At 37.3% G+C, this 25,039-nt stretch overlaps 2 protein-coding genes and 1 long non-coding RNA gene across 3 annotated transcripts; 1 reads left to right on the top strand and 2 right to left on the bottom strand.

Annotated features, from left to right (window-relative positions):
• Window positions 1–364: 364 nt before the first annotated feature.
• On the bottom strand, window positions 365–1,383 carry LOC124542734. Its single transcript, XR_006967370.1, has 3 exons — window positions 1,354–1,383; window positions 1,009–1,239; window positions 365–662 (listed from the first exon to the last, which is right to left on the bottom strand). It is a non-coding gene; the product is annotated as an uncharacterized LOC124542734 (long non-coding RNA).
• A 3,927-nt stretch (window positions 1,384–5,310) lies between these two features.
• On the top strand, window positions 5,311–7,164 carry LOC124542808. The gene is made up of 2 exons (XM_047120692.1): window positions 5,311–6,031; window positions 6,572–7,164. The coding sequence occupies exons 1-2, from the start codon at window positions 5,311–5,313 to the stop codon at window positions 7,162–7,164; spliced, it is 1,314 nt and encodes a 437-aa protein (XP_046976648.1).
• A 1,218-nt stretch (window positions 7,165–8,382) lies between these two features.
• On the bottom strand, window positions 8,383–10,611 carry LOC124542677. Its single transcript, XM_047120603.1, has 2 exons — window positions 9,879–10,611; window positions 8,383–9,404 (listed from the first exon to the last, which is right to left on the bottom strand). The coding sequence occupies exons 1-2, from the start codon at window positions 10,156–10,158 to the stop codon at window positions 8,518–8,520; spliced, it is 1,167 nt and encodes a 388-aa protein (XP_046976559.1). The 5' UTR covers window positions 10,159–10,611; the 3' UTR covers window positions 8,383–8,517.
• Window positions 10,612–25,039: the final 14,428 nt, after the last annotated feature.

A 25,039-nucleotide genomic window follows, 5' to 3' on the forward strand; every position in this document is an offset into this window, starting at 1 on the left:
CCAAGACAAAATACATGATTTTTGGCACAGATCGTCAAATACAATTAGTTAACATTTATAACCCTAAAGTAGAGATAAGAGGTGAACATATTGAAAGGGTAACCGAGACACGTAATCTAGGTGTACTAATGGACGAAAGGCTTCGCTTTGAAAATCATATAAATAATATATCTAAAACTTGTTTTTATAGATTAGAGATCCTTTATCGTATAAGAGACTCAATTTCAACGAATGTCCGTATCAAACTATGCGAGGCCTTAATTTTGTCTAAGTTTAACTACGCTGACGCAGTTATAGGGCCCCGCTTACTTGCACGCACTAAAAAGGTAATACAGCGAGTGCAGAATGCATGCGCACGGTACTGTTTCAATATTACACCTCGTACTCATGTTACGCCTTTTCTAAATAGTGCCAATATTTTAAAAATGAATTATCGTAGACAACTACACTTTGCATCGTTACTTTTTGGTGTTATTAAATATCAGATTCCTCCTTACCTATACCACAAACTACAATGGTTAAAAAGGAACAGTAATGAACATGTCACGCGAGCGTCACTGTTTATGCTAAAAATGCCCCAGCACAGAACTGCAGCGTTCCGAGGCAGCTTCAGGTATAACGCCACCAAGTGCTGGAATGATCTTCCACCTCCTTTGCGGGACCTGAAAACAATTTCAACATTTAAAAGTAAATATAAACAATACTTGCTAGATAAACAAAAAACTGAATGAGGATACTAGATACTCATTTATTATTTTTATTTTTTATTTATTTATTTTTTTTTTAAATAATTGTTCTATTATGAGTATGTATATATATATATATATATATATATATATATATATATATGTATATATATTATGTTATAGTATGTACTCGTTTGTAGGTATTCAGTATTTAAAAATTGATATAAATTATGAAAATAAATTTTAACAGAATGTAATTATTATAATACACCAAGTATATTTAGTTTACTTTAGGAATACGATTAATAGTAAGAGTAGGTACCTGTCTGTTTGCGGCCCGATAGCACTTAGAATGAGTCATGCCAGCGCTCGGTGACCGGTTGTTGTTGTTATTGTAGTTTCAAACACAATCTCCGACTCCAATTTTTTTTTTTTTTTGTATTGGATATTAAATATTATACTTCCACAGGTTTAAATTTTCTTGGCGTTAACTTTCTGTCTAACATTAGTATTCTCCGTATAGTATTGTTTTTGATCACTTACACTTGAGAGCCTAGAATATAAATAAATAAAAAGTAAAGGACTTGGACCAGAGAAATATAATACAACTGAAAAGCCTAAGTTATGATCTTATCATATGTAATCCAAAAAATATTGACTTACTTACCATTGCGATGTCTGTTTTTCTTTTTTTTTTTCATATTACATGTCATTGTTGCTATTTTATTTTTAATTACAAGTTGTGCCTATAATAAACGATAATTATAATTATTTAGTGCGGACGAGCAGTACGCGCGACAGCTCAGCGCTAGAGGTGACGCTCAGACTGAGAGTGAGATGGAACATTAAGTCTACATTGTTATTGTTATATATAATTTTTTTCTCTAACATTAAAATTGCCGTTTAGTTGCTTCTATCTCATGTAGATATCTCACTCGCACAGCGTTCCGCTAGGACTGTTTATTGTTATTATTGTTATCATTTTATTATTATTATTATTTTTTATTACTTTCGTTATATTATTGTAAGAATTTATTTTTTTTGCTTGTTTTTAGTGTTTAGATTTGCTTTGTATTACTTTTATTACTATTTTTTTTGTGTCACAGCTGTCAGCGCATACCTTCTGGAGACCGCTGAAAATCAGTTTAGAAGCATCATTGATGCTTCTTCTTTTACTGAGCGAATCTCCATTTGGTATATTGTTGTACTGCAGCACAATTTTTTTTTCTTCCCTTTTTCTATTATAATATTAATTTTTTTTTGTGTAATTTTAATTTATTGTGTTTTTTATACTGTTTTTATATGTGAATAAGATTGTTATTGTGTTGTAGTGCAACTTGACCAATAAATCTTTATTATTATTATTATTATTATTATTAATATCTGCAGCGTTACCCCAAAATAATATGCCATATGACATAATACTGTGAAAATAACCAAAATAAACTAAACGAGCGGTATCAATATCAGTTAGTTGTCTAACTTTTCTAATCGCGTATGTTGGGGAGCTGATTCTTCCTGTTAGGGATGAAAAATGAGAAGTCCATTGAAGTCTGGAATCCAATTCTATTCCTAAAAACACCGTAGTATCAGCTACTTCAAGACGGTCACCATTTAAAGATATATTATAATTTTGCTTGCTAACATTAGGAAGGGTAAAAACTACACATTTTGTTTTTTGAGCATTCAAAACTAAATTATTTACTGTAAACCAATTGTGTATCTGTGATAATGCACCGTTTATATCGTCATAGTAACTTTTTTTCCTGTCAACCTTTTAAGGTTGACAGGAAAAAAAATCAGCGAAGTATCGTCAGCAAACAACACTATATCACAAATACCCTTAACATAGAAAGGAAGATCATTTATATATACTAGCCAGATATGAAGCGTACAGCTAGATTTTGAAGACGCTCAAGTTTATTTAATTGGTTCCTCATTTAAATCTAGATAGCTTGCGTCTGCATAATCGAGAATAGATAAAAGTAGAGAATGTGCTAACATAGTCTTGGTGGAAATAGGAAGAAAAGAACGGAGACGTCGTAGAGAGCCCATCGCCGCAAACATTTTCCTGCTGACTACATTTAACTGATGTGACCAAGAAAGTGTAGAATCTAGATGTATACCGAGATTTTTTACCGTGGAACTATATGGTATAGTACAATTATCTAATATTATCGTAGGTATGTTTCTCCAGTCAACTCTTGAGATCATAGCGGTACTGCCAATAATAATGGCCTGTGATTTTGATGGATTGATCTTTAAACTATAACACTTACTCCAATCACATATTGTAACCAGGTCATCATTAATGGCAGTGACAGCACTGGGCAAGTTATCCAAGGTTGACTGGGTATAAAGCTGGAGATCATCTGCATACATGTGGTAGAGAGAAGAAATCTTTTGAGTAATAGAATTAATGAAAAGTGTAAAGAGAATAGGAGACAACACGCCACCCTGAGGCACTCCAGCACGTACTTCTCACCAAGACGAAAATACACGAACACGTTGCCTTCTGCCTCTCAGATAACTCGGAAACCAGCCAATCACCGATGGAGATATGTTAAGAGAACGCAGGAAACTCAATAAGATGTCAAAGTTGACAGTACCGAAAGCATTGCTAAAATCTAACAAAGTCAGCACTGTAAGTTGTTTATTATCCATACCCAATCTAATATCGTCGGTAATTTTCACGAGCGCTGTGACCGTGTTATGACCGGAGCGGAAGCCAGATTGGAGTGGATTAAGAAGGCTTTGCCTATTTAGGAATGTTATTAATTGCTGGAGCACTAGTTTTTCTAAAACTTTGGAAATAAATGGAAGGATGGAGATAGGGCGAAAATAAGAGTAATTCATAGAATTAGCCTTTTTGGGGAGTGGAATAATACGTGCTACTTTCCAGGCATCGGGGAACTTTGAGGAAGAGATGGATTCGTTAAGGATATGAGTAATAACAAGAGCAATAGTTTCAAGGATAGGTATGATCATATTACGGCCAACGCCGTCGTCGCCCACGGCATTAGAAGAGATGGACACTATGCTCTTCTTAACATCACATTCGGTGAAAGGAATGAAATTAAACGGTGGATAGTCAAAGGTTGGCAAACAAGAAAGATTTAACGTCCGCTCTTTTTCTGCGTTGTCAATAACGTCAGATGAAGAAAAATGCTTATTAAGACACTATGTCAATGTTACGGTGAAGAGAATTATGAAATGATTTGCCAATTCCAAAAGATTCGAGGAATTTCCAAACTTTAGCTGGGTCGCCGTTTTCGACTGATTTATGAATGTGGCGTCGTTGCGCATCTCTACAAATTTACTTGGTGGTAGGGCTTTGTGCAAGCCCGTCTGGGTAGGTACCACCCACTCATCAGTTATTCTACCGCCAAACAACAGTACTCAGTATTGCTGTGTTCCGGTCTGAAGGGTGAGTGAGCCAGTGTAACTACAGGCACAAGGGACATAACATCTTAGTTCCCAAGGTTGGTGGCACATTGACGATTCTTACAGCGTTAATGTCCATGGGCGATGGTGACCACTTACCATCAGGTGCCATATGCTCGTCTGCCAACCTATACCATAAAAAAAAAAAAAAATGTATTGCAACGATTCCGGATTTTATGATATTTAATACGGTTTTTGTCACATGCATCAGATTTTAATTTACTTTTAGCCATAGCTTTTTTTGCAATTAGACTTTTTAATTCCTCAGATAGCCAAGGCGCTGGTAAGTGTTTAATTTTAGTAGGTCTAACCGGAGCATGATTATCATAAAGACCAGTCAAACAAGAATTAAACATGTCAACTTTTAAGTCGACTGAGCTCGCATCAACTACAGCTGACCAATTAATTTTGCGAGCATCCTCAGAAAGACGTTCTTTATCCATTCCCCCAAAACTACGCCGCAGAAGTATTCTCGATTTTGTTTTAGGAGGACGAACGTTGTATGAGACAAAAATCAGATCATGATTCGAAAAAGCATCAGCCTCAAATTGGCCGTGCGTGAGGACAAAATCTGGAGATGACACTAGAAGTGAAGGGACCCAGTTAGGGGGTTGTGAGTGGCCGAGAGAGGCAAAATGTGTAGGTTGCACGCTTCAATTACAGAGTTAAGCTTTCTGCATCGGTTGTCACCTTTGAGGAGACATGTATTAAAGTCACTCATAATGACTATATAAGGGAGACAAATTAACTAATAAACTTTCGAATGCAGAAAAATAATCAATATGTAAAGAGGGAATATAAAATACGCCAAGAAGAATTTTGGTGAAAGAAAGAGTTATTTCTATGAGTAAGTGTTCAGCAGCATTAGTTGGAGGATGCTGAGTCGACGAGCTAACTATAGTAAAGGGAATATAAGAACGAAGGTAGATCGCCACTCCACCACCACCTTTACCAATGCGGTCGTTACGTATCAGTGTAAACCCTGGTAAGCAGTAAGATGTAGATGGTTGTTATATACAATATGTGTAATGTAAGGTAGATAGAGAATTATTTGAATAAATCAGTCTGCTTTGGATCTCGGTCTTTCATTGACGTAACATTGGCGCAGTCGGTTTCTTATAAAAGTAATTATCGATTTTAAAAAGTTTTTTTTTTTTTTTAAATATATATATATCTTAAAATGCCTATCGGTAAAATTGAACCTTTTTCCGTCGAATCACAAAACTGGGACAGTTACGTGCGTCGCCTAAAACAGTTTATAACTTTAAATAGTATCGACGACGGACTTAAAGTCGCCACGTTGCTAACATTAGTCGGCGGCGAGTGTTACAATTTACTTTGTGATTTGTGTTCACCCGACCACCCGGAAGATAAAGACTTCGATGAGCTCGTTGAGTTGCTAAAACATTATTTGGAACCTGAGAAGTCCGAGATAGCCGAGAGACACATTTTTAGACAAAGAACCCAGCTACAAGGTGAAAGCATTCGTTTATATCTACAAGGATTAAAACATTTGGCTAAGACTTGTTACTTTGGGTCGAACCTGGAAGAGAATCTACGAGACCAATTTGTCTCCGGATTATATAGTGAAGAAATGCGGTCGAGAATATTCGCCGAGAAGGACATCGACTACAAGAGGGCTGTGGAATTGGCTAGCGCTCTCGAGGCGGCGGAGCGGCACGCGAGCACGGCGGGCGCTCCGGTCGGCGGTGAAGGCGCTGGCGTGGACGCGGTGCACTGGGTGAGCGGCGGCGGAGCGGCGGCGCGTGCGCGCGCGCGCATGAGCGGAGCCGGCCGGAGCGGCGGCGCGGGCGGTGCAGCGGCGAGCAACGGCGGCGGCGATCGAGTAGCGGACGGCCGCGTGCCGTGTGCGCGATGCGGTAGGGCTACTCACACTCCGAGTAAGTGTCGTTATAAAATTTCACATGTGATTTGTGCGACATCAAAGGACATTTAAAAGTTATGTGTTTAAATAAAAGTAATAACGCGGGGTCTATTGGAAGGACAAAGTCGAAAGGTCAGTGCTTTATAAATAACAGTAGTGATTCCGAGGGCGACGATGGTAACTTTTATAATTTAGTTACGGGTGGCGAAGGTGATAAACCTTATTACGCAACCTTGTTTGTCAATAATGTCAAATGTAAATTCGAAATTGATACGGGGAGTAGAATATCCGCAATATCCAAAACATTTTATGATAAATACTTTAATGATATTGTAATTTATAGTAAAAATTTGATATTGAACTCATATACTGGTGACACCATCGATACCCTCGGGTATATTGATGTGGATGTACGTTTTGGTCAAAATTCGGCTAAACTAAAACTATATGTTGTTGAAAACGGAGGCCCACCTTTAATGGGTCGTACGTGGATCAAAGAATTAAAGTTACCAATTGTAGAATGTCATAAAATAACCGAACCTGATTCAATCGCTAGTAGTATTAAAACGAGAATATCCAGAAGTGTTTGCGGAGGGTCTAGGTACTTTTAAATCGTGCATTCGTTTACATTTGAATGATAAGAAACCGGTGTTTGTCAAGGCGCGTCCTTTGCCGCTATCGCTGCGCGAGCGCGTGGAGGCTGAGCTCGAGCGCTTACAGCGCGAGGGAGTTATCTATAAGGTGGACCGTTCGGACTACGGCACTCCCACTGTGCCTGTCATTAAATCTAATGGCGATATTCGCATATGTGGTGACTATAAAATTATATTCACTTTAAATCCGATACTTAAAGATTTTCACTATCCTTTGCCACGGATAGAAGAAATATTTTCAATTTTATCGGGGGGCGAGCTGTATACGAAACTTGACTTATCTAGCGCATTTCAGCAGTGTCTTCTTCATGAGGAGTATCAGGCGATGACGGCCATAACAACGCATGTGGGAACATTTGTATACCGTCGAGTACCGTTCGGTATCAAGTGTATACCGGAAAACTTTCAGAAAATTATGGAGGAAACACTTAATGTTTTAAAAAATCACTTGCGTTTAAAAGTTGTATTACCATACCATTTTGATGTATTAGCTTAATAAGTATAGTTAATAATAAGAAGGAAGGTGTATGAATGTACAATATGTGTAATGTAAGGCAGATAGAGAATTATTTGAATAAATCAGTCTGCTTTGGATCTCGCCCTTTCATTGACGTAACAATGGTAAACATGGCTTTAACCAGGATTCGGAGATGAGAATCGCGTGGATATTACGAGATTCAAATGACGCAAGCATATCGGGATAATGGGCCGGAATACTCTGTGCATTCATGTGAATAACGTTGAAATTCTTCATTGAATCTGAGAAACAAGAATTAAGGAGGGCGTTTAAAGGAAGGGAAGATTTACTGTGGAAACTATCCTCATCCTCAACTGACAGATCTTCATTTGATGAGCAAGACAAAAAATGGCTACTAGATATACTATTGTTTAATGACATTATGATAGTTTTATAATAGATATATATAAAATACAATAATAAAATAAGAAAATTATATATAAATAGCTTATAATAAATAGTAAATATTTTATAATAATAATAAACCAATAAAAGCAGAAACCAACCCACCAGCGGTCTGAGAGAAAAAAAAATCACTTAAAATGTAAAAAACAAATTCAAAACCGTTGTAAACTAATAGATAGTATCAAGTAAAAATAAAACACGTTACAACAAAAAGAAACATATAAAAATAAAAAAAACAATATAATATATAATTAATGCAATAAGTAAATTTTACTAGTTTTGAGATAAAGAAAAAATAATGCAAAACTAAATTATGATAAACATACGTTATGACATTTAAATCTCAAAGCAATAACGGAACGCAGTATGAATGCACTTGTCAAGATGTCAACATGACAGTGTTTAATTGTTTACATTTTACAACACAAAATTGCTTACTACCTGATTTGTTATATTATATTAGTTTTATTACGTGATAAAACTAAACTGAACATTGAAATAAACAAAAACCAGATAGTAAAAAGAAAGAAACGAAGGAAGGGATTTAGATTAGAAAGCCACGAAATTCGTATTTTGGGAGGTTGGGGGGGAGGGGGGGGGGTGGTGGAGAACCCCCCTGTACCACTCCCCCCCCTCGGAAACACATAGTTTTTGAGATATGATTTTTTTAAATCTTGGATTTCTAACCTAAAAATGTATGAAAAATATAGAGCCATTTGAACTATAGTACTTTGGTAAAAAATTAGAAATCGAACGTCTCCAGCGCTGCGGGAAGTGCAGCCCCTTCGCGCCTCCGGACTTTTATATACACTCTAGGGGTAGGGCATACTAGTATCATGCAGGGTCGGGGTTGACTAATTCGGTTCTGTCACTAATTTGGATGATCTACATACCATTAAAATAAAAGAGTGTTATAAGTATACATTTTTATTTATATACATATTTTATACATTTTATTATCTCTTCAAAAGGATCTAAATGATTTATTTTAATTTTTCTCCTCCACATCACCTCTATTAGCCACTCTGTGAAATTGCCTTTATAATTTTCTTTGGCATATAATCTTTTCATGACTCTCCGGTGACTCTCTATTCTCTGTGTATGGACCCCGTCTGGTGCTACAAATTTATTGACGGGGTCACTATGGTTTACTTTTTTATGTATGTAGCCATGTTCAGGAAGGCAATCATATCCTTTCCAAAAATCAGTGTGTATTGTGGTGCCCTCCTGAACATGTTTCTTGATTAGCCCCACTAACACATCGGCATTACGCTCGTTTCCGGGGCATACTTCTAGGCGAAGATCGTCACTTCCGTCTTCAATGAGGCCCAGAACCCAATGTCCTTCTACATTGCGTCCTCTATTATACTTTCTGCGTCCAAATTTGGACTCATCCACCTGGACAATTTTGCCTGGGCCTCCAATTTTCTGAAGATTATCTTCGTTTTCCAAATGATATACTACGATTGCTTCCCGGCAGTAGCTGTACCAGTCAGCAATCGTAGCTTGAGACACTACAGTTTCTCTGTAATGTGTCGTCTCCTTTCGTGCCAATTCGTACGTATAATTCGCACTAAATAAATATGTCAGTTGAAATATTAAAGGTAGTGGCAACCTTGAGTTTTCGAACCATGTTCCCAATGCCCTACTGTATGATTTGTTTCGGCATTTCCCTTTTCGGCAAGAAAACTTGCCCACTTGACCATGACACGTGGTTTCAGTTAGTTTCATTGGTTGTTTATGGTATGTACACATTTTAGAAGTAGGCAGTAAGCCTTGCTGCTCAGCGAAAGCAATACATTGCTCATGAGTACCTGAAACAATATGAAAAAATTCCACTGTTATAAACCAAGTTCAAGTACTTTATAGTGAATATTTTGATGATGTTCATTATGTTAATAAGTTTATTACTTATGGCTTAAATACTGTTCTATTTTATTTTTATTTATTTTATTTAAGGACCACTAGTAGCTACTACATGTTTTTATGACAAATGTAAAAAAAATAAGTGAAAATAGCTAACATGTGAAGCTTTTTAAAGTAGCCACAACAATTACAATATTTGTTTTAAAAATACAACAACACATAATTATAGCAACATGAGTAGAAAGATTAAAAAAAAATAAGTCAAAATTGATAAAAATTTAAGACCATAAAAAATAAACATGCAATTAATAAAATTAAAATTAATAACACAAATAGTTTAACTTTACTTTAACTGTGAATTTAGAAACACTTTATTTTAACTGTGAATTTAGATAAACGAAAGGTTAAAATGACTAACTTACCAAGTGTCGAAAATATCATGAAAAGGTTCCACTGCGAACGAATCTCGTCAGCATACAAGTTTATGCGTCGTCCACTGGAACCAGAAGACGACGGCTGCTCTGGCATATCCCGGGACGAACCAGGTGTTGGTTCGGCGGAACAACCAGGTGTTGGTTCGGCGGAACTAACACGTGTTGGTTCGGCGGAACGACTAGAGTCCGACTGCACTACAGTCAACTCTTCGGGGGACGATGGCGTAGACAACGAGGCTTGGGGCTTCGGTGAAGACATGGTAGTCATACAAATATCGACAGGAGTACAAAAAGATGCTCTCAACTGCGCGGCTATAAGATGACTGATGTTTGACACTTGTTTGTTCGTTTGGTATGAAACAAAATGGCGGTCATCGATTGTCACCCATAAAAACGTCAAAATTGTTAGTAAATTATTGTATTTTTAATTATTAATTTCGATCAAACTACGTGATTCCGAAACCTAATATTTTGTGGAAATACTTAAATAAATATAATCTTTCGAACAGTAAACATTTGAAACAGAAATTCGTGGATTTCTAAGCTTGTTACCCATAAAAACGTCAAAATAGTTAGTAAATTATTGTATTTTTAATTATGAATTACGATCAAACTATGTGTTTCCGAAACCTAATATTTTGTGGAAATACTTAAATAAATATAATCTTTCGAACAGTAAACATTTGAAACAGAAATTCGTGGCTTTCTAATCTAAATGTGAGCCGAAACGAAGTTGATACAAGTACTCGCGAAAGGAAGACGTTAAATGTTAAATAAACAATAGAAAAAAACAAAAACAATTCAAGATAATAAGGATACATTACTTTTTAACATTCCTTATAGATCACAAATATGTTGTTTTGGTATCCTTAACTGCGTTTGAGACAAGAGTCGCAGCAGAAGGGCCCTGAACCACTACAGTGTCACTGGGGATGGCATCCAGTTCCTGTTTTGAATGAACACGGTGCTTCGACTGGTCGGACCCCATCACCACCACTACACCATTGTCAGCCCAGCATCTAGATATCCCAAATCGCTGCCGGGCTGCTAAAAACACTTCATGGCGACGTTTGGTCAGAAATTCAGATATGGTGATACCGGTGCCTTTAAGGTTCTTTTTGGCGCCCCAGACCTTGTCTATAACCGAAGTATCCTTGAACTTCACCAAAATCGCACGTGGCTTACCTTTGCCAGGCTGACCTAGGCGATGGGAACGGGATATGGAGTCAGCTGTTAATCCAGGGAATTTAAGGTGATCGCCCAAGACTTTTGAGATATGAGGCGATATATTCTCATGTTTGTCCTCCGGAACACCAGGAGTATTTTCCTACGTGACCGCATCTCCATCACATCACACTGTTTGGACAGCAACTCCACCTGCAGTTGCAAACTTTCAAGATACGCTATTACAAAACTGCGGAACGAATTGAATTGGCTGTTGATATTGGACACGGGGCTTGAGGCAGGAACAGCATTTCTCAAGTATCTCTGGAACTCTGCCATTCTTAAGTTAAAGTGCTCCGTGAGATCCGCTATAGAGCTTTTAATTGATTCCATGTTGTTGTGCTGAATTTGTTCTAATTGTGGTAGTGATTATTATTCTCAGACCAAGCTGGCGGGTATAGGAAATGTCACAGGTACATTAAATTATTTTTATGTTATTAAAACTATTAAAATTAATTAAATTTAAAGATGTAAAAATTTGCGACTGTTATTTATACTCCTACCCTCAAAAAAATAAAAAAAATATTGTGAATTAAAGTGTGAATCAAAAGGAAAACACTTGCTGGTAGGTAGTATGGTGCAAGATTATATGCACATAAGTAATTTATGCATTAAATGAATTAATATTTATTTAATATTTATTTATTTTTTTTGGGAAGCCAACGTGGTATACAAGGTGTCTAATTCTACAAGATACATCCTTTCTTAAAAAGTATTACCATGTACATCACTCTTACAGGCTAACTCATCATGTAAAAAAAGAAAAAAAAATAAAGAAAAGAATCAGACAAAAATACTACTGTGCTTATTAAAGAAGAAACAAGTTACAAAAATGAAAAAAAAAAGTAAAAAACTAATTAAAACTATAAAATAAACATAAAAAATACATTATACAAAAAAAAACAAAGAAAACAAAATTTATAAATAGGTACCTCTTCTATAGCAAATACAACTGTGACATTAAAACAGTGTTATGGTAAAATATATTTCCTTAATTTATTCTTGAAATTCAATTCAGTGTTGCTAAATATATCAATATCAGCTTGTTTAAAAATAGAATTATAGATTTTTATAGCTCTGTATAAGGGAGCAGATTTGCCTAAGTTAGTTTTATTATTCCTATATTGAAAAGTTTTTTTATTCTTATTTTACTTTTTAACCCTAATGTTTTAAATGTTGTCAAAATCAAATTATCTATATGCGGTATAAAACTTAATTGACTATCAATTATAACACCCAAATCATTTATTTTTTGAACTTTTTCTAAAATATGGTTTTTTATATTGTAATTAAAGTTTATTCTAAATAACTTCCTACCGAAAGTTATAATGTAACATTTTTCATTATTTAATTTCATTTAATTTTTTTCACACCATACCAAAAGTCTATCCAAGTCTTGTTGCATTAATTCACAATCATCAATACTATTATTTTTTTTTATAAAATTTAAGATCGTCCGCATATGAGTCCGCAGAGAACTTACTCTTATTAAAACATTTTGCAATATCGTTGATAAACATTCCGAATAATAATGGGCCGAGATGAGAGCCTTGTGGAACTCCAGATGTAGCAATAATAATAATAATATTGATATCCCCCAATAACAACATTCATTTCTCTATTTATTAAATAAGATTTCAGCCACTTACCAAAACTTCCGCATATACCATAGCTTTCAAGTTTATGTAGTAAAATATTATGGTCAATTACATCGAATGCTTTAGAGAAATCCGTTTATATGCAGTCTATTTGATTATTATAGTCTATGCTTTCCGATATCAATAAATAGTGTTAAGTTAGACAATGTAGATCTTCTTTGAATAAAACCATGCTGATTCACGGAAACTACAGACTTCACGTGCCATGTCAACACTGGACAAATTAATGATTCAAAAATCTTAGCAAATGCTGACAAGATACATATTGGTCTATAATTTTTTATTTCTGATTTATTACCCTTTTCAACCGACTTCCAAAAGGAGAACTACATTATATAATCGTAAATCGACTTTTAAGTAGTCTAATATTTTTCATTTCATTTAACTTAGGAAGACTCTAAAAAATATGTTGAATACGCAATTATTTTTATTACTTTTTCGTGCATATTCATTTGTTTTAAAGTAGTGTTTTGATTGAAGTCGGTTTTTCTTTTTGTTAAAATTTTTATTTATTAAAAATAGGAACGACTCTTGCTATTTTCCACGTACTTGGCATTTCACCAGAACTTAATGATTTATTGTAGATTAATAATAAGGGTCTAGCTAATGATTCTGCACACCGTTTCATAAATACTGGCGGTATATCATCCGGGCCTGCTCCTTTATTTATATCCAGACTTCTGAGTTTGTCTATGACTTCACTCTCAGTAAGACGGATACTACTCATTCGTGAATTATAACAAAGTTCGTCATTAGTGTCTAACAACGACGATCGTTCATTATGTCTGATGTATGTGCTTGAAAAATAATTAGAAAATTGGTTACAGATATCCGTGCCATCAGTGAAAGAACAATTATTATATGTCATCACAGAAGGGAAGTCGCATTTATTAACGCGTTTTGTTTTCAAAAATGAGTAAAAAAATTTTGGATTGATTTTTATATTAGATTCAACTCTATCAATGTAACTTCTATAGTTTTCTCTAATAAGAATATCACATCTGTTTCGAAGTAATTTAAATTGTATCTCATCTAAAGGATTTTTATACTTTTTATATAATATTCTATACTTATTTTTCTCGGCCAATCTTCTAATTAAACTTTGAGAGTACCATATTGGATAAATATTTTTGTTCGTGATAATTTTCATTGGCACACATTTTTCTATAATCTTTTGTAATTCAATATAAAATACATTAGTTAATTGATTAATATCTAAACAGTTTTTAAATAGTATATCCCATTGTATTGCAGCAAGATGTTGGTTAATTAATTTATAGTTCGCGTGTAAGAAATTGTATCTTATTATACTTTTATGTGATATAATATTAGGATCATTGAGGTTAGCTTCATAGTAGATTTCTAGTGGAGGGTGGTACTTATCTATCGGACAAGCAGAAAACATACTGTTATTTACCTTAACGTTATTAGAGTTACTAAACACAAGATCCAATCTTTTACCGTATACATTATTGACGCCATTATATTGAAAAAGATTTGTCAATGACATGAATTCATTTATAAGAGCACCAGCTGAATTATTATAATTTGGAGTAAAACTTAAGTATTAAACATTTATCAAATTCCTTACGTATTTCTAACAATTCTTTAAGTTTCTCTTGTAAAATACTTTTAGTTCACCTAGCATAACTCAATTTAACCAAATTGGTTTTTATATTTTTTAATTTTTCATATATTTTACTTAATTCACTAGACATTAAAATGGAGTTTAAAAAAAAATACAAATGTTAAAAAAAAAAAATAAAAAAAAAATGTTACATTATTCACATAGTCACATATTCACATATTTGGTGTCTCCTGGAGCTTTTCGTGGCGGCACTCGTAGCATACCCGAGGTACACGAGGTCCGGAGTCCGGTAACCGCATGAAAGACCGACGCAAATTATGCATAATCATTTCATTTCTCATCCATGTTGTGTGGCATTTCTTGTATATTTTGTATACTCCATAAATAAAGCCCAAGCCCAAAATGGTGCAGATGATAATCAACACGACGGATATCCCAGTCAGATGACTTTTTAATTCATCTACCTGGGCGGAGTTCGAGCCTCCTGAGGCGCTTTGTGTAATGAACAGTTCGTCTTTTCGTATATCGGAACAACACATGTTACTTTAAATATAAGTTCAATTATTTTTTAAATTTTAATTTTCACACATTTTAAACGCTGCCACGACCAATCCCAAGCAGACCGCCGATAAACTGGCAGAGTCGCCATGTAATGTTGGGATATGGGGAGTAAATTAATAGCACGTCTGTCACTCTCGCATGTTGCTTTAATTCTGTCTTTTCGCATACATATACACTACAGTTGGACACCCCTCCTACTATGATGCTGGACCCGGGAGGCGGCTTCGTCCTCGGCCCGTGAAAACACAGGGCCTCCGACTTGTGCAATGCCACCTCCAGGCCCAGCCGCCGAATCCTACACACGGCATGCACGACACCAGCCGTCGCACGTATGGCCGCCTGCCGGTACGTCTTACCACGTGCTGTAACCAGCGTGTCGTCGGCATGACAAATGACGCCGACGCCGTGGATGAACGCACCGCGCAGGGCCCAGTCGTATCCCACGTTCCACAGGAGTGGATCCAGAACAGAACCCTGTGGAACGCCGCACGACGTCTCTCTCCGACCCCACCTCTCTCGACCCGGGTACACGACCGCTCGGTCCGACAGGTACGCCGCGACCACGCGTTGGAGGTAGCGCGGCACTCCATGGTACCGGAGTGCTTCTCGGATGGTACTCCAAGGCAAGGTGTTGAAAGCGTTGGCGATGTCGAGCGACACCGCCAAGACCACCTCATCCTGGACGACTACCTCCCCCGCGAGGGCCTTCACGCGCATGATCGCGTCCACCGTCAACCGCCCCTGACGGAAGCCGAATTGGTTCTCCGCCAAATCCGGCCCTACCCTGGTCATGTGCTGAACGAGGCGACCGGCGATAACTCACTCGAAGATCTTATACACCTCGTCCAGCAACACGATCGGCCTGTACGCAGATGGCGAGTCTGCGGGTCGTCCCTCCTTCTTGAGCAAGACCAGCTTCCTAGTCTTCCACCGGCTTGGAAACTGGCCTCGCTCCAGGCATGCGCTCAGGAGCCCTGAGAGTCGTGGCCCGAGTTCTCTCAGGGCGAGGACCCACGCACGGCCTGGAATGCCGTCGGACCGAGGGACGGTGTTCCTGATGCGAGCCACCGCCCCTCTGAGCTCTGCCCAGGGACTGCGGGCACATCGTTGCGCGCGAGAGCGGGGCTAGCGAACGTGAGGTCCACTATAGACCCACCCCGCTGCCGCACGCACGTCTGCACCGAACCCCAATTCAGGAGAAGCAGGCCCAGCTCACAGCCCACTCCTCCACTAGCTCACCCCGCGCGTCCGTAGACGGGGAACCCCTAGCCGTAGACTTGGCGTTGAAGTCCCCCAGGACGATCACGGGACGAGGACAGCCACGACGGACTATCGTGCCCAACTCCAGGGTAACACTCTCGAGATCGGCGAGAGAAAGGCTGGGGGCGAAATATACCACCACGACCATGATGTCACCCCAGACTGCCGCGACATAGCCCCGCCCTCGAGTGACAGTCTCGAAGGGAAGCGTGATCAACGCCACCGAGCGGTTACCGCTATATCTATATCTCGAGTGACAACTGACGTTTGGCGGTGACGAGTGTGTCTTAATAATTTACTAAGTTAAAAATTGTAAAACCTGGCGAAATCGACAAAAAGTTCTAAAAAACTTTAAGTGAGTAAACAGTCTGTGAGTGAGAATAAAATTACACGAATAAAAGTTACAAATATAGTGATTATTGTGCTTCGTTAATCAACTGATTGGATCAGCTGACCCGCTGCGTCATCAGCGGATCAGCCTGGACTCATACCTGGATCAGCGTATGTACCCACAAACAAATAAAAGAATAAATATTTTTTAGTTTTTATTCAGTATACATTATAATTATCTCGTCTGTTTAAATACATAAACATTATTAGTGACTATTATTACGTATATTTAATTATTACATTACTATAACAATATTTAATTTCGTTAATTAATATTACATAAAAATATATTTTTGGTGACATCTATCGGAGACGTTACTTATTACGTTATATGCAAAATGGCCAACAAATGCAATCAATGCTGCAAGTGCAATGCAGTATTCCATCGGTCATGCGTCAACATCAGCCCTGATTCCCTCCTTTCTGCGCGCTGGACATGCCGAGGTTGCCGCGGACCGGAATTTTAGAATAAGTCCCCGGTAAATACTGAATCGTCCTCGGATATATTTATAGACGCGAACTCTACAGAAAATGAGGAGAAGACATCGGAATTATCCTTAGCTAAGGAGATAAAGCTTCTCAGGATGGAGTTAATATCTGTCACGCGGGAGATGACTTCATTCAGGTTAGAATTAGCAAGAATGAACGAAAATATGGGTGAAATCAATAAGAGGGTTGATAATGTGGAAGAGCGCATGACCTCTTTAGAAGAAAAATTCTCCAGTTCTGGTGTCAGCAAAGACGAAAATTAACATGATATTATCATACAGTTGAAAGCAGACACCAATGACAGAGAACAAAATTCACTATTAAATGATGTACAAATAACGGGTGTGGCAGAACGGAGTGGAGAGAATGTTATGCATCTAACACAAGCGATTGCTAGTAAGTTGGGTATGGCTCTCGACTCTCACGATATAGTAAGCGCCGAGCGCGTCGGCCCGCATCGCCTGTTGACATCGAATGAAGAGCGTATAGTCCATTCCAATGACAAAAGGAAACATTCAAAACATACCCTATTTTTCAATATCACAAGTGTTTTTTAACAAACAGTTCTTGAATAATATATCTTCATTTGTAATACAACAATATTTCACTAAACTACATAAATCCACTTTAATTTCACTTCCAAAGTAACGAAAACAGTTTTTTCGACATTTAAGACGCCATTTTTCGATGACGAACATTAAAAATAGAGGTCTCAACTAAGGATGTTCGCTAAACGAATGTAGACTGAATGAATTTTTACAGATAAAAAATATATTATTTTAGTTTTAAGATTAATTATAGATATTTTTTTAAATATTTAATTGGTTGTAATATATAATATGAATTATTTATTAGAAACGTAAAAAATTACCTAATGATAGATAAAAAAGTTATTTATATACAGTAACGTTTTTACATACAAATAATATTTTTACCAAAAATGTTAAAAGAATTATTTTACTTAAAAATAATCTCTTATCTCGAAATGTAGATCAGTTTTGTGCATAGCAATTTTATAGTTTTGAAAATAATACAATGGTAAGAAAGAGATTCGTCTCTCATCTTTCGTATCATCGGAATCCTTTACAAACTGCGGGAGTATATAAACTCGAATGTGAGTGTGGTTTATCTTACATAGGCCAAACAAAGAGGAGTATCGGTACCAGGGTCAAGGAACATATAGGATGTAGTGTGCATGTGTGCACCTCTCAACTTACATACCTATGTTATTATAATAATTCATAAGAATACATACTGTGAGAGAGTCTAATTAAAGCATTGATCAAAGCAAGACGTATTCTCATTGTCCCGACATCAGATGGCGACCCTGCCAGCGCGGTGCGCTTGCTCTCTAGCATGCGCACCGCCGCCGTTATATAAAATTTGTTAAAAGAAGAAGATATAAAGAAAAAAAATGAAATACTCGAAAATCGAACTATTTTCACTGCCAAGATGGACGATTAAATAATGAAGACAAGAAGAGGCAAGTGAAATTTAATAATAAAATTATTTAAAAAAAATCATGTCGAAGATACAAGAACCACATTTAAAATATTTTGTGAAATATTAAAATTAGATCAAGATGAATATCAAAATAAATAAGAAGAAGAAGGAAGTAAACTTATTTGGAGCCGAAATGACAAAATTTACTTCGTAGTGAAAAAGAAAGAAAAGAAGTAAGAAGAAATAGAAAGAGAGAAAAGAAAAACCTTAAGAAGACGAGGACATTACAAAAAAGAAAATGAAATGAAGAACGAGTGTTTCCTGTCTTACTAAAATAATCTATAGTGAGTATAAGTGTAATTTGAAAAAAAATATTATAATTAGGTAATTTCTTATACTTTAAACATTTTGTTTGCATCAATTCATTTTATTACCGTAACTCAAAAATATTTATAAATTGTATCTTTTTAATATGACATCAGCCAGATTCCAATTACTGTCACCTAAGCATTTCTTTTATGGGAATGGAATTCACAAGCTTGTACGCGTGTTACGTATTATGTGTCATCTCGGTATCCAAGTACCTAGCTATTATTAATTTTAAAAACTAAATTGAACTATAAAAGTTATTAGGTGTTGATTTATAATTATATATTTTTTAAATAATAATGATGTATCAATAATTTATTTTATATGAACTAAAAAAAAAAATCACTTGTTGCTAGTGTTTTCAAGAATAACTTAAACAAATTTTATTATATGCCATAGCTATTTTGATATTAAGTTAGTTCAAAGTTACCTACTCGGAAAGACAAAATGAATATAAACCCTAATGTTGATGAATATTTATGACGGATGACAAATTTTATCAGAATATTAACTTTTTCAGCTATGATCGGACTGATTACCCGAAAATTGGGAAAATGCTTATTATTCTGATAATAATTACAAAGTATTGTGTATAATCAAATATGTAGTGTGATATGGAAAATATATTACATAAATATATAAAATTGTGTCTGCCAAATATCTTAGGCATGTTGTACGCGAGTTCGTGACATGAAAGTATTGAGGCATTTTAAAGGCACAAAAGAAATATAAAATGTATAAAGATGTCCTGAATAAAATAAATATATAAAAGGTAGCCCAAAGTAGGTGCCTAATAATGTGAAAATTTATGTTATTAAAGGAATGAATGTATGCATATGCACTATGCAAAAAGTTATATTTAAGTGACTTTCACTAATTGTGACTTACTTATTTACTTAAGTAAATGATATAAACTATGGATATGAACTTGGCCGAGATAAAAAAAAAAAGATTAAAATGAAAGGATTTGACAATTAATAAATGTTATTATTATAACAAAAACTAATCAATGATATACAAATTTTAAACAGGATTGAGACAAAAAATAAAAGCTTGGAGTTATGGAAGGAATAAGACAAAAGTTATTGTATAATGACTTTTTTTTTCTTATAATTAGTTTAGGTGCACCTATTTCTAAAATAACGTTAATATTGTTTGTATTAGTATCTTGCCTAGATATAAAAATAGCATTAATTAAATATTTGTATTAAATTAGCCTAGATCTAAGAATATCGCTTAGCCCTAAATATTAATTAATTTAATATATACTTCTGTATTAATTTTGCTAAGCTCTAAACATATAATTAAATATTCAATTATGAAATACTTATATCGAATACTTTAATTACGTCTAGGTAAAAAAAAATAAAAATCAATTGTGTTGATCAATCGTTATAATTTTGCTTAGCTCATTCAAAGATTAAATTTGTTTTATTATATAAATTATTGTTAATTAAAAAATGTTTTTAAAGTGGAATATGCATATTGTAATATTTAACAAATTTTGAAAAAGTGTCGATTAAGTTTTTCTTGTATTAACTATTTCTTGACTTAGATATTATTGTCGAATGATTAAAGAAATATGTAAAAAAATGTAATTGCAAAAGAACAAAATTGTAAAAAAAATTTTTATTCTCCAAATTTTTTTTTTTCCAATTGCCATGGGAGGTGTAGTGTGCATGTGTGCACCTCTCAACTTACATACCTATGTTATTATAATAATTCATAAGAATACATACTGTGAGAGAGTCTAATTAAAGCATTGATCAAAGCAAGACGTATTCTCATTGTCCCGACATCAGAAGGAGATGTCAAAAATAGGCGTTCTTCAAAGTCTGCAGTCTGTGAACATGCTCTGGATAAACCTAACCATTTTATTCGATTCGAAAAACCACAGATCTTCGCTAAAGAACACAGATTCATTCCTAGAATGATACGCGAGGCTATTGAAATTCAAAAACATCCGAACTTCAATAGAGAAGATGGTTGGAGACTTTCTAACACCTGGGATCCACTTATTAAAAATTTAAAATCCCAAATCCAACAGACTGCAAGACCTAAAGATACAGTCAGTGCCTTCTGCGTGCAACCGGAACGTTACTCAAGATACCAATTGAGAAATCGTTGGCGGTAGTTGTAAATAATATTTCCTTTGTTCTTCATATAGACAAATGTCACCTTAGTCTACCCGTGACCACGAACGCTGTAAAGTGCTCGAAACGTCGGGATGTTAAAAATAATCAATATACGCGATTCAAATCCGTTATAGCTAGTTTTATGCCAACCCGCCTGCCCAGCGTGGCGATTATGGGCAATATCCTCCACATACAGCACACACGCAAGCCACGGTCCCCAGTTCCCGGCAGCCCGGCTATTCTATAGTGGTTTGGATTCAGTCTTTGATTGGCTACAATCCCATTGCCTGAGTCTAAACGTTTCCAAAACCAATTTTATTACTTATTCCATACGTCCCTCATCACAGCCGGTAATCTCATTAGTTCTCAAGGCTCATTCGTGTGATAAAAAAATCGACTGTCAATGTTCTATCATATCTAAAGTTGATAAAGTTAAATACCTCGGAATAATTTTAGATAAACATCTTAATTTTAAAGACCACATACAGTTACTAACAACCAGGGTACGAAAACTAATCTTCATTTTTAAAACACTACGGAATGTTGTTAACACCTTAGTGATACGCAAAGTCTATTATGCTCTTTGTCAAAGTATAAGGTATTGTAAAAACCTCATTAAAACCACTTGAGATTGCGCAACGAGCCGTTTTAAAAGTAGCAGCATTTCGACCAAAACTATATTGTACATCTCTATTATATAAAGATTGGAAAGTCCTAAGCGCAAGACAACTCTTTATTTTATCTGTACTACTTCAACATAAAAGAACACCCTATGTTGAACAGGAAAACCGACGACTAAACAGAGTGTGAAAAATTGTTACCCCTAAATTCTCATTCACAAAGCAATTCTTTTTTTATCTCGGCCCTTATTTTTACAACAAAGGTAATACAAAATTATCAATTTACAGTCTGTCCCTCTCTCAATGTAAAAAACTATTAAATTCATTTTTACTTAACCTGACATAGGAAGAAACAGAACACACACACACACGCACACGCACACGCACACGCACACGCACACGCACACGCACACGCACACGCACACGCACACGCACACGCACACGCACACGCACACGCACACGCACACGCACACGCACACGCACACGCACACGCACACGCACACGCACACACACACACACACACACACAAACACACACCATGACTTATATATCAATATTGTATTACTAGCCAGGAGGAGAAGGCTGTTTCATCCTTAACACAGGTTATTTACATAATTTAGCCAGGATGATCAGTTTGATCCAAACATTTTACTGTATAAAGTAGCACTAAGCAATGTACCTTTAATGTAATGGATCATCGATATTGTGTCAACTATTTTTATTGAATAAACTATTATTATATTATATTATTATTATTATTATTCCTCGTCATGGTGGCGACGATGGTAACGGCGGGACAGGGGGTGCTAAGAATCACCGGGCTATGGGAGGCCACCACAACCGACTGACCCTTGCGACGTACAAGGGACGCACGCTACGGTTTGACTCGCATATAGCGCAACTTGAGATAGAACTTGGGAAAATTAGGTGACACATATTAGGGCTATGTAAAGTCCGTAGAGAGGGAGAGGACACCGTAACCCTCGAATCGGGCCACCTAATGTATTTCCGAGAGGGAGACCAACAATCCCAAGGTGGCGTTGGGTTTCTGGTAAATAAGTCCCTAGTTGACAACGTTGTGGAAATCTCCAGTGTGTCGAACAAGGTAGCGTACCTCATTATAAAGCTCACCGAGCGGTACAGCCTCAAGGTAGTGCAAGCGTACGCACCGACCTCGACACACTCAGACGTTGAAGTGGAAGAATTGTTCGACGACATATCGAGGGCTCTCCACTTCACCACGAAAACCCACTACAACGTTGTCATGGGGGACTTTAACGCTAAAGTGGGAGTACAGAACTGCAGCGAATCGGTAGTAGGACCCCATGTATTTGGAAGCAGGAATCATAGGGGGCAAATGCTTGTCAACTTTCTCGAATGGGAGGGGCTCTTCTTGATGAACTCCTTCTTCAAGAAGCAGCCGCAAAGGAAGTGGACGTGGCAAAGCCCTGACTGACTGCCCTGACTATGACAAAAAATGAGATCGACTTCATAATGACGGACAAGAGGCATATATTCAGAGACGCCTCAGTGATTAACAGGTTCAATACCGGTAGTGATCACCGACTTCTCCGAGGCTCTCTGGATATCAATTTTAAGGCCGAGCACGTCCGTCTGATGAAGTCCACGCTCCGACCAAAGCTGCTCCAAACCATTGCGGGATCTGAAACATTCCAGTCAATCTTGGAGAACCGATTCGCTGCTGTGGAAACCACAACTGACGTAAACCAGAACCTCAAAAATTTAGTTCGAATTCTCAGGGAAGAAGGCACGAGATATTGTGGCATGCAGCGTAAGGGCAGGAAGTCCGACCTTTCGAGAGATACTTTAGGGCTCATGAAGAAACGACGTGAAAACCCACCTGTCACTTCGTCAGAGAAACGGCAATTAAACCACGAGATCAGCAGGCGCGTACGGCACGACCTCCGGTGCTCCAATACTCTTGCAATAGAAAGAGCTATTGAGCAGAATCGGGGGTCTAAGGTGTTCGTACAATCTCTTGGAAGTAGCCACCTGACGAAGTTGACCACAGCAAGTGGAGAAGTCGTCTCTTCTAAGCCGGCAGTACTTTCGGAAGTAGAGGACTTCTACGGCCAGTTATACGCATCGCATGCATCTCGAGCTGATCCCGAAAATGAGAATCCTAGAGCTACATTTTTCCGAAGACCTGCCTGAAGTCAGTATTGGCGAAATCGAGACTGCTCTTGGACAGCTTAAAAATGGAAAAGCCCCTGGAGAGGACGGCGTTACCACAGAGCTATTAAAAGCGGGAGATAAACCGGTACTTAGGGAACTTCAGACGCTTTTTAACTCTGTCCTCTTCGAAGGATAACTCCGGAGGCGTGGAGTAGGAGTGTGGTCGTCCTGTTCTTCAAATAGGGAGACAAAACACAGCTGAAGAACTATCGTTCCATATCCCTACTGAGCCACGTCTATAAGCTGTTTTCAAGAGTGATCACGAACCGTCTTGCGCGAAGATTCGACGAATTCCAACCCCCGGAGCAGGCCGGATTTCGGACCGGATACGGCACCATAAACCACATCCATACAGTGCGGCAGATTAAGAAGGCCTTTGACTCGGTTGAAATCTGGGCTGTTCTGGAGTCCCTGCAGCGTTGCCAAGTTGATTGGCGATACATCCAAGTGATGAGATGTCTCTACGAAGCTGCCACCATGTCCGTCCGAGTACAGAATCAGCAAACAAATCCCATACCATTGCATCGAGGAGTGAGACAAGGGGACGTTATTTCCCCCAAATTGTTCACTAATGCAATGGAGGATATGTTCAAGACGCTGAACTGGAAAGGACGTGGCATTAACATCAATGGCGAATACATTTCTCACTTGAGATTCGCAGACGACATCGTCATCGTGACAGAAACGCTGCAGGACCTACAACAAATGCTGAACGAGCTGGCTGATTCTTCTATGCGTATCGGCCTACGGATGAACTTGGATAAAACCAAGATCATGTTCAATGAACATGTTCTACCGGAACCGACTACGATACACGGTACCGTCCTCGAAGTTGTTCAAAAATATGTCTACCTCGGGCAGACTCTGCGATTAGGTAGAAACAACCTTGAGGACGAGGTGAATAGAAGAATTCAGCTGGGTTGGGCAGCGTTTGGGAAGTTACGTCGAATCTTAACATCGTCGATCCCACAGTGCCTTAAGACGAAAGTCTTCAATCAGTGCGTCCTACCCGTCATGACATACGGAGCCGAAACGTGGACACTCACGACAAGGCTGGTCCACCAGCATAAAGTCGCTCAGCGTGCTATGGAAAGGGCTATGCTCGGCGTTTCTTTGAGGGATCGCAACAGAAATGAGGTGATCCGTCAAAGAACCAAAGTCATCGACATAGCCCACCGGATTAGTAAGCTGAAGTGGCAGTGGGCTGGTCATATTT

This window comes from Vanessa cardui, chromosome W (genome assembly GCF_905220365.1).
Source record: "Vanessa cardui chromosome W, ilVanCard2.1, whole genome shotgun sequence".
NCBI classification, from domain to species: Eukaryota; Metazoa; Arthropoda; class Insecta; order Lepidoptera; family Nymphalidae; genus Vanessa; species Vanessa cardui.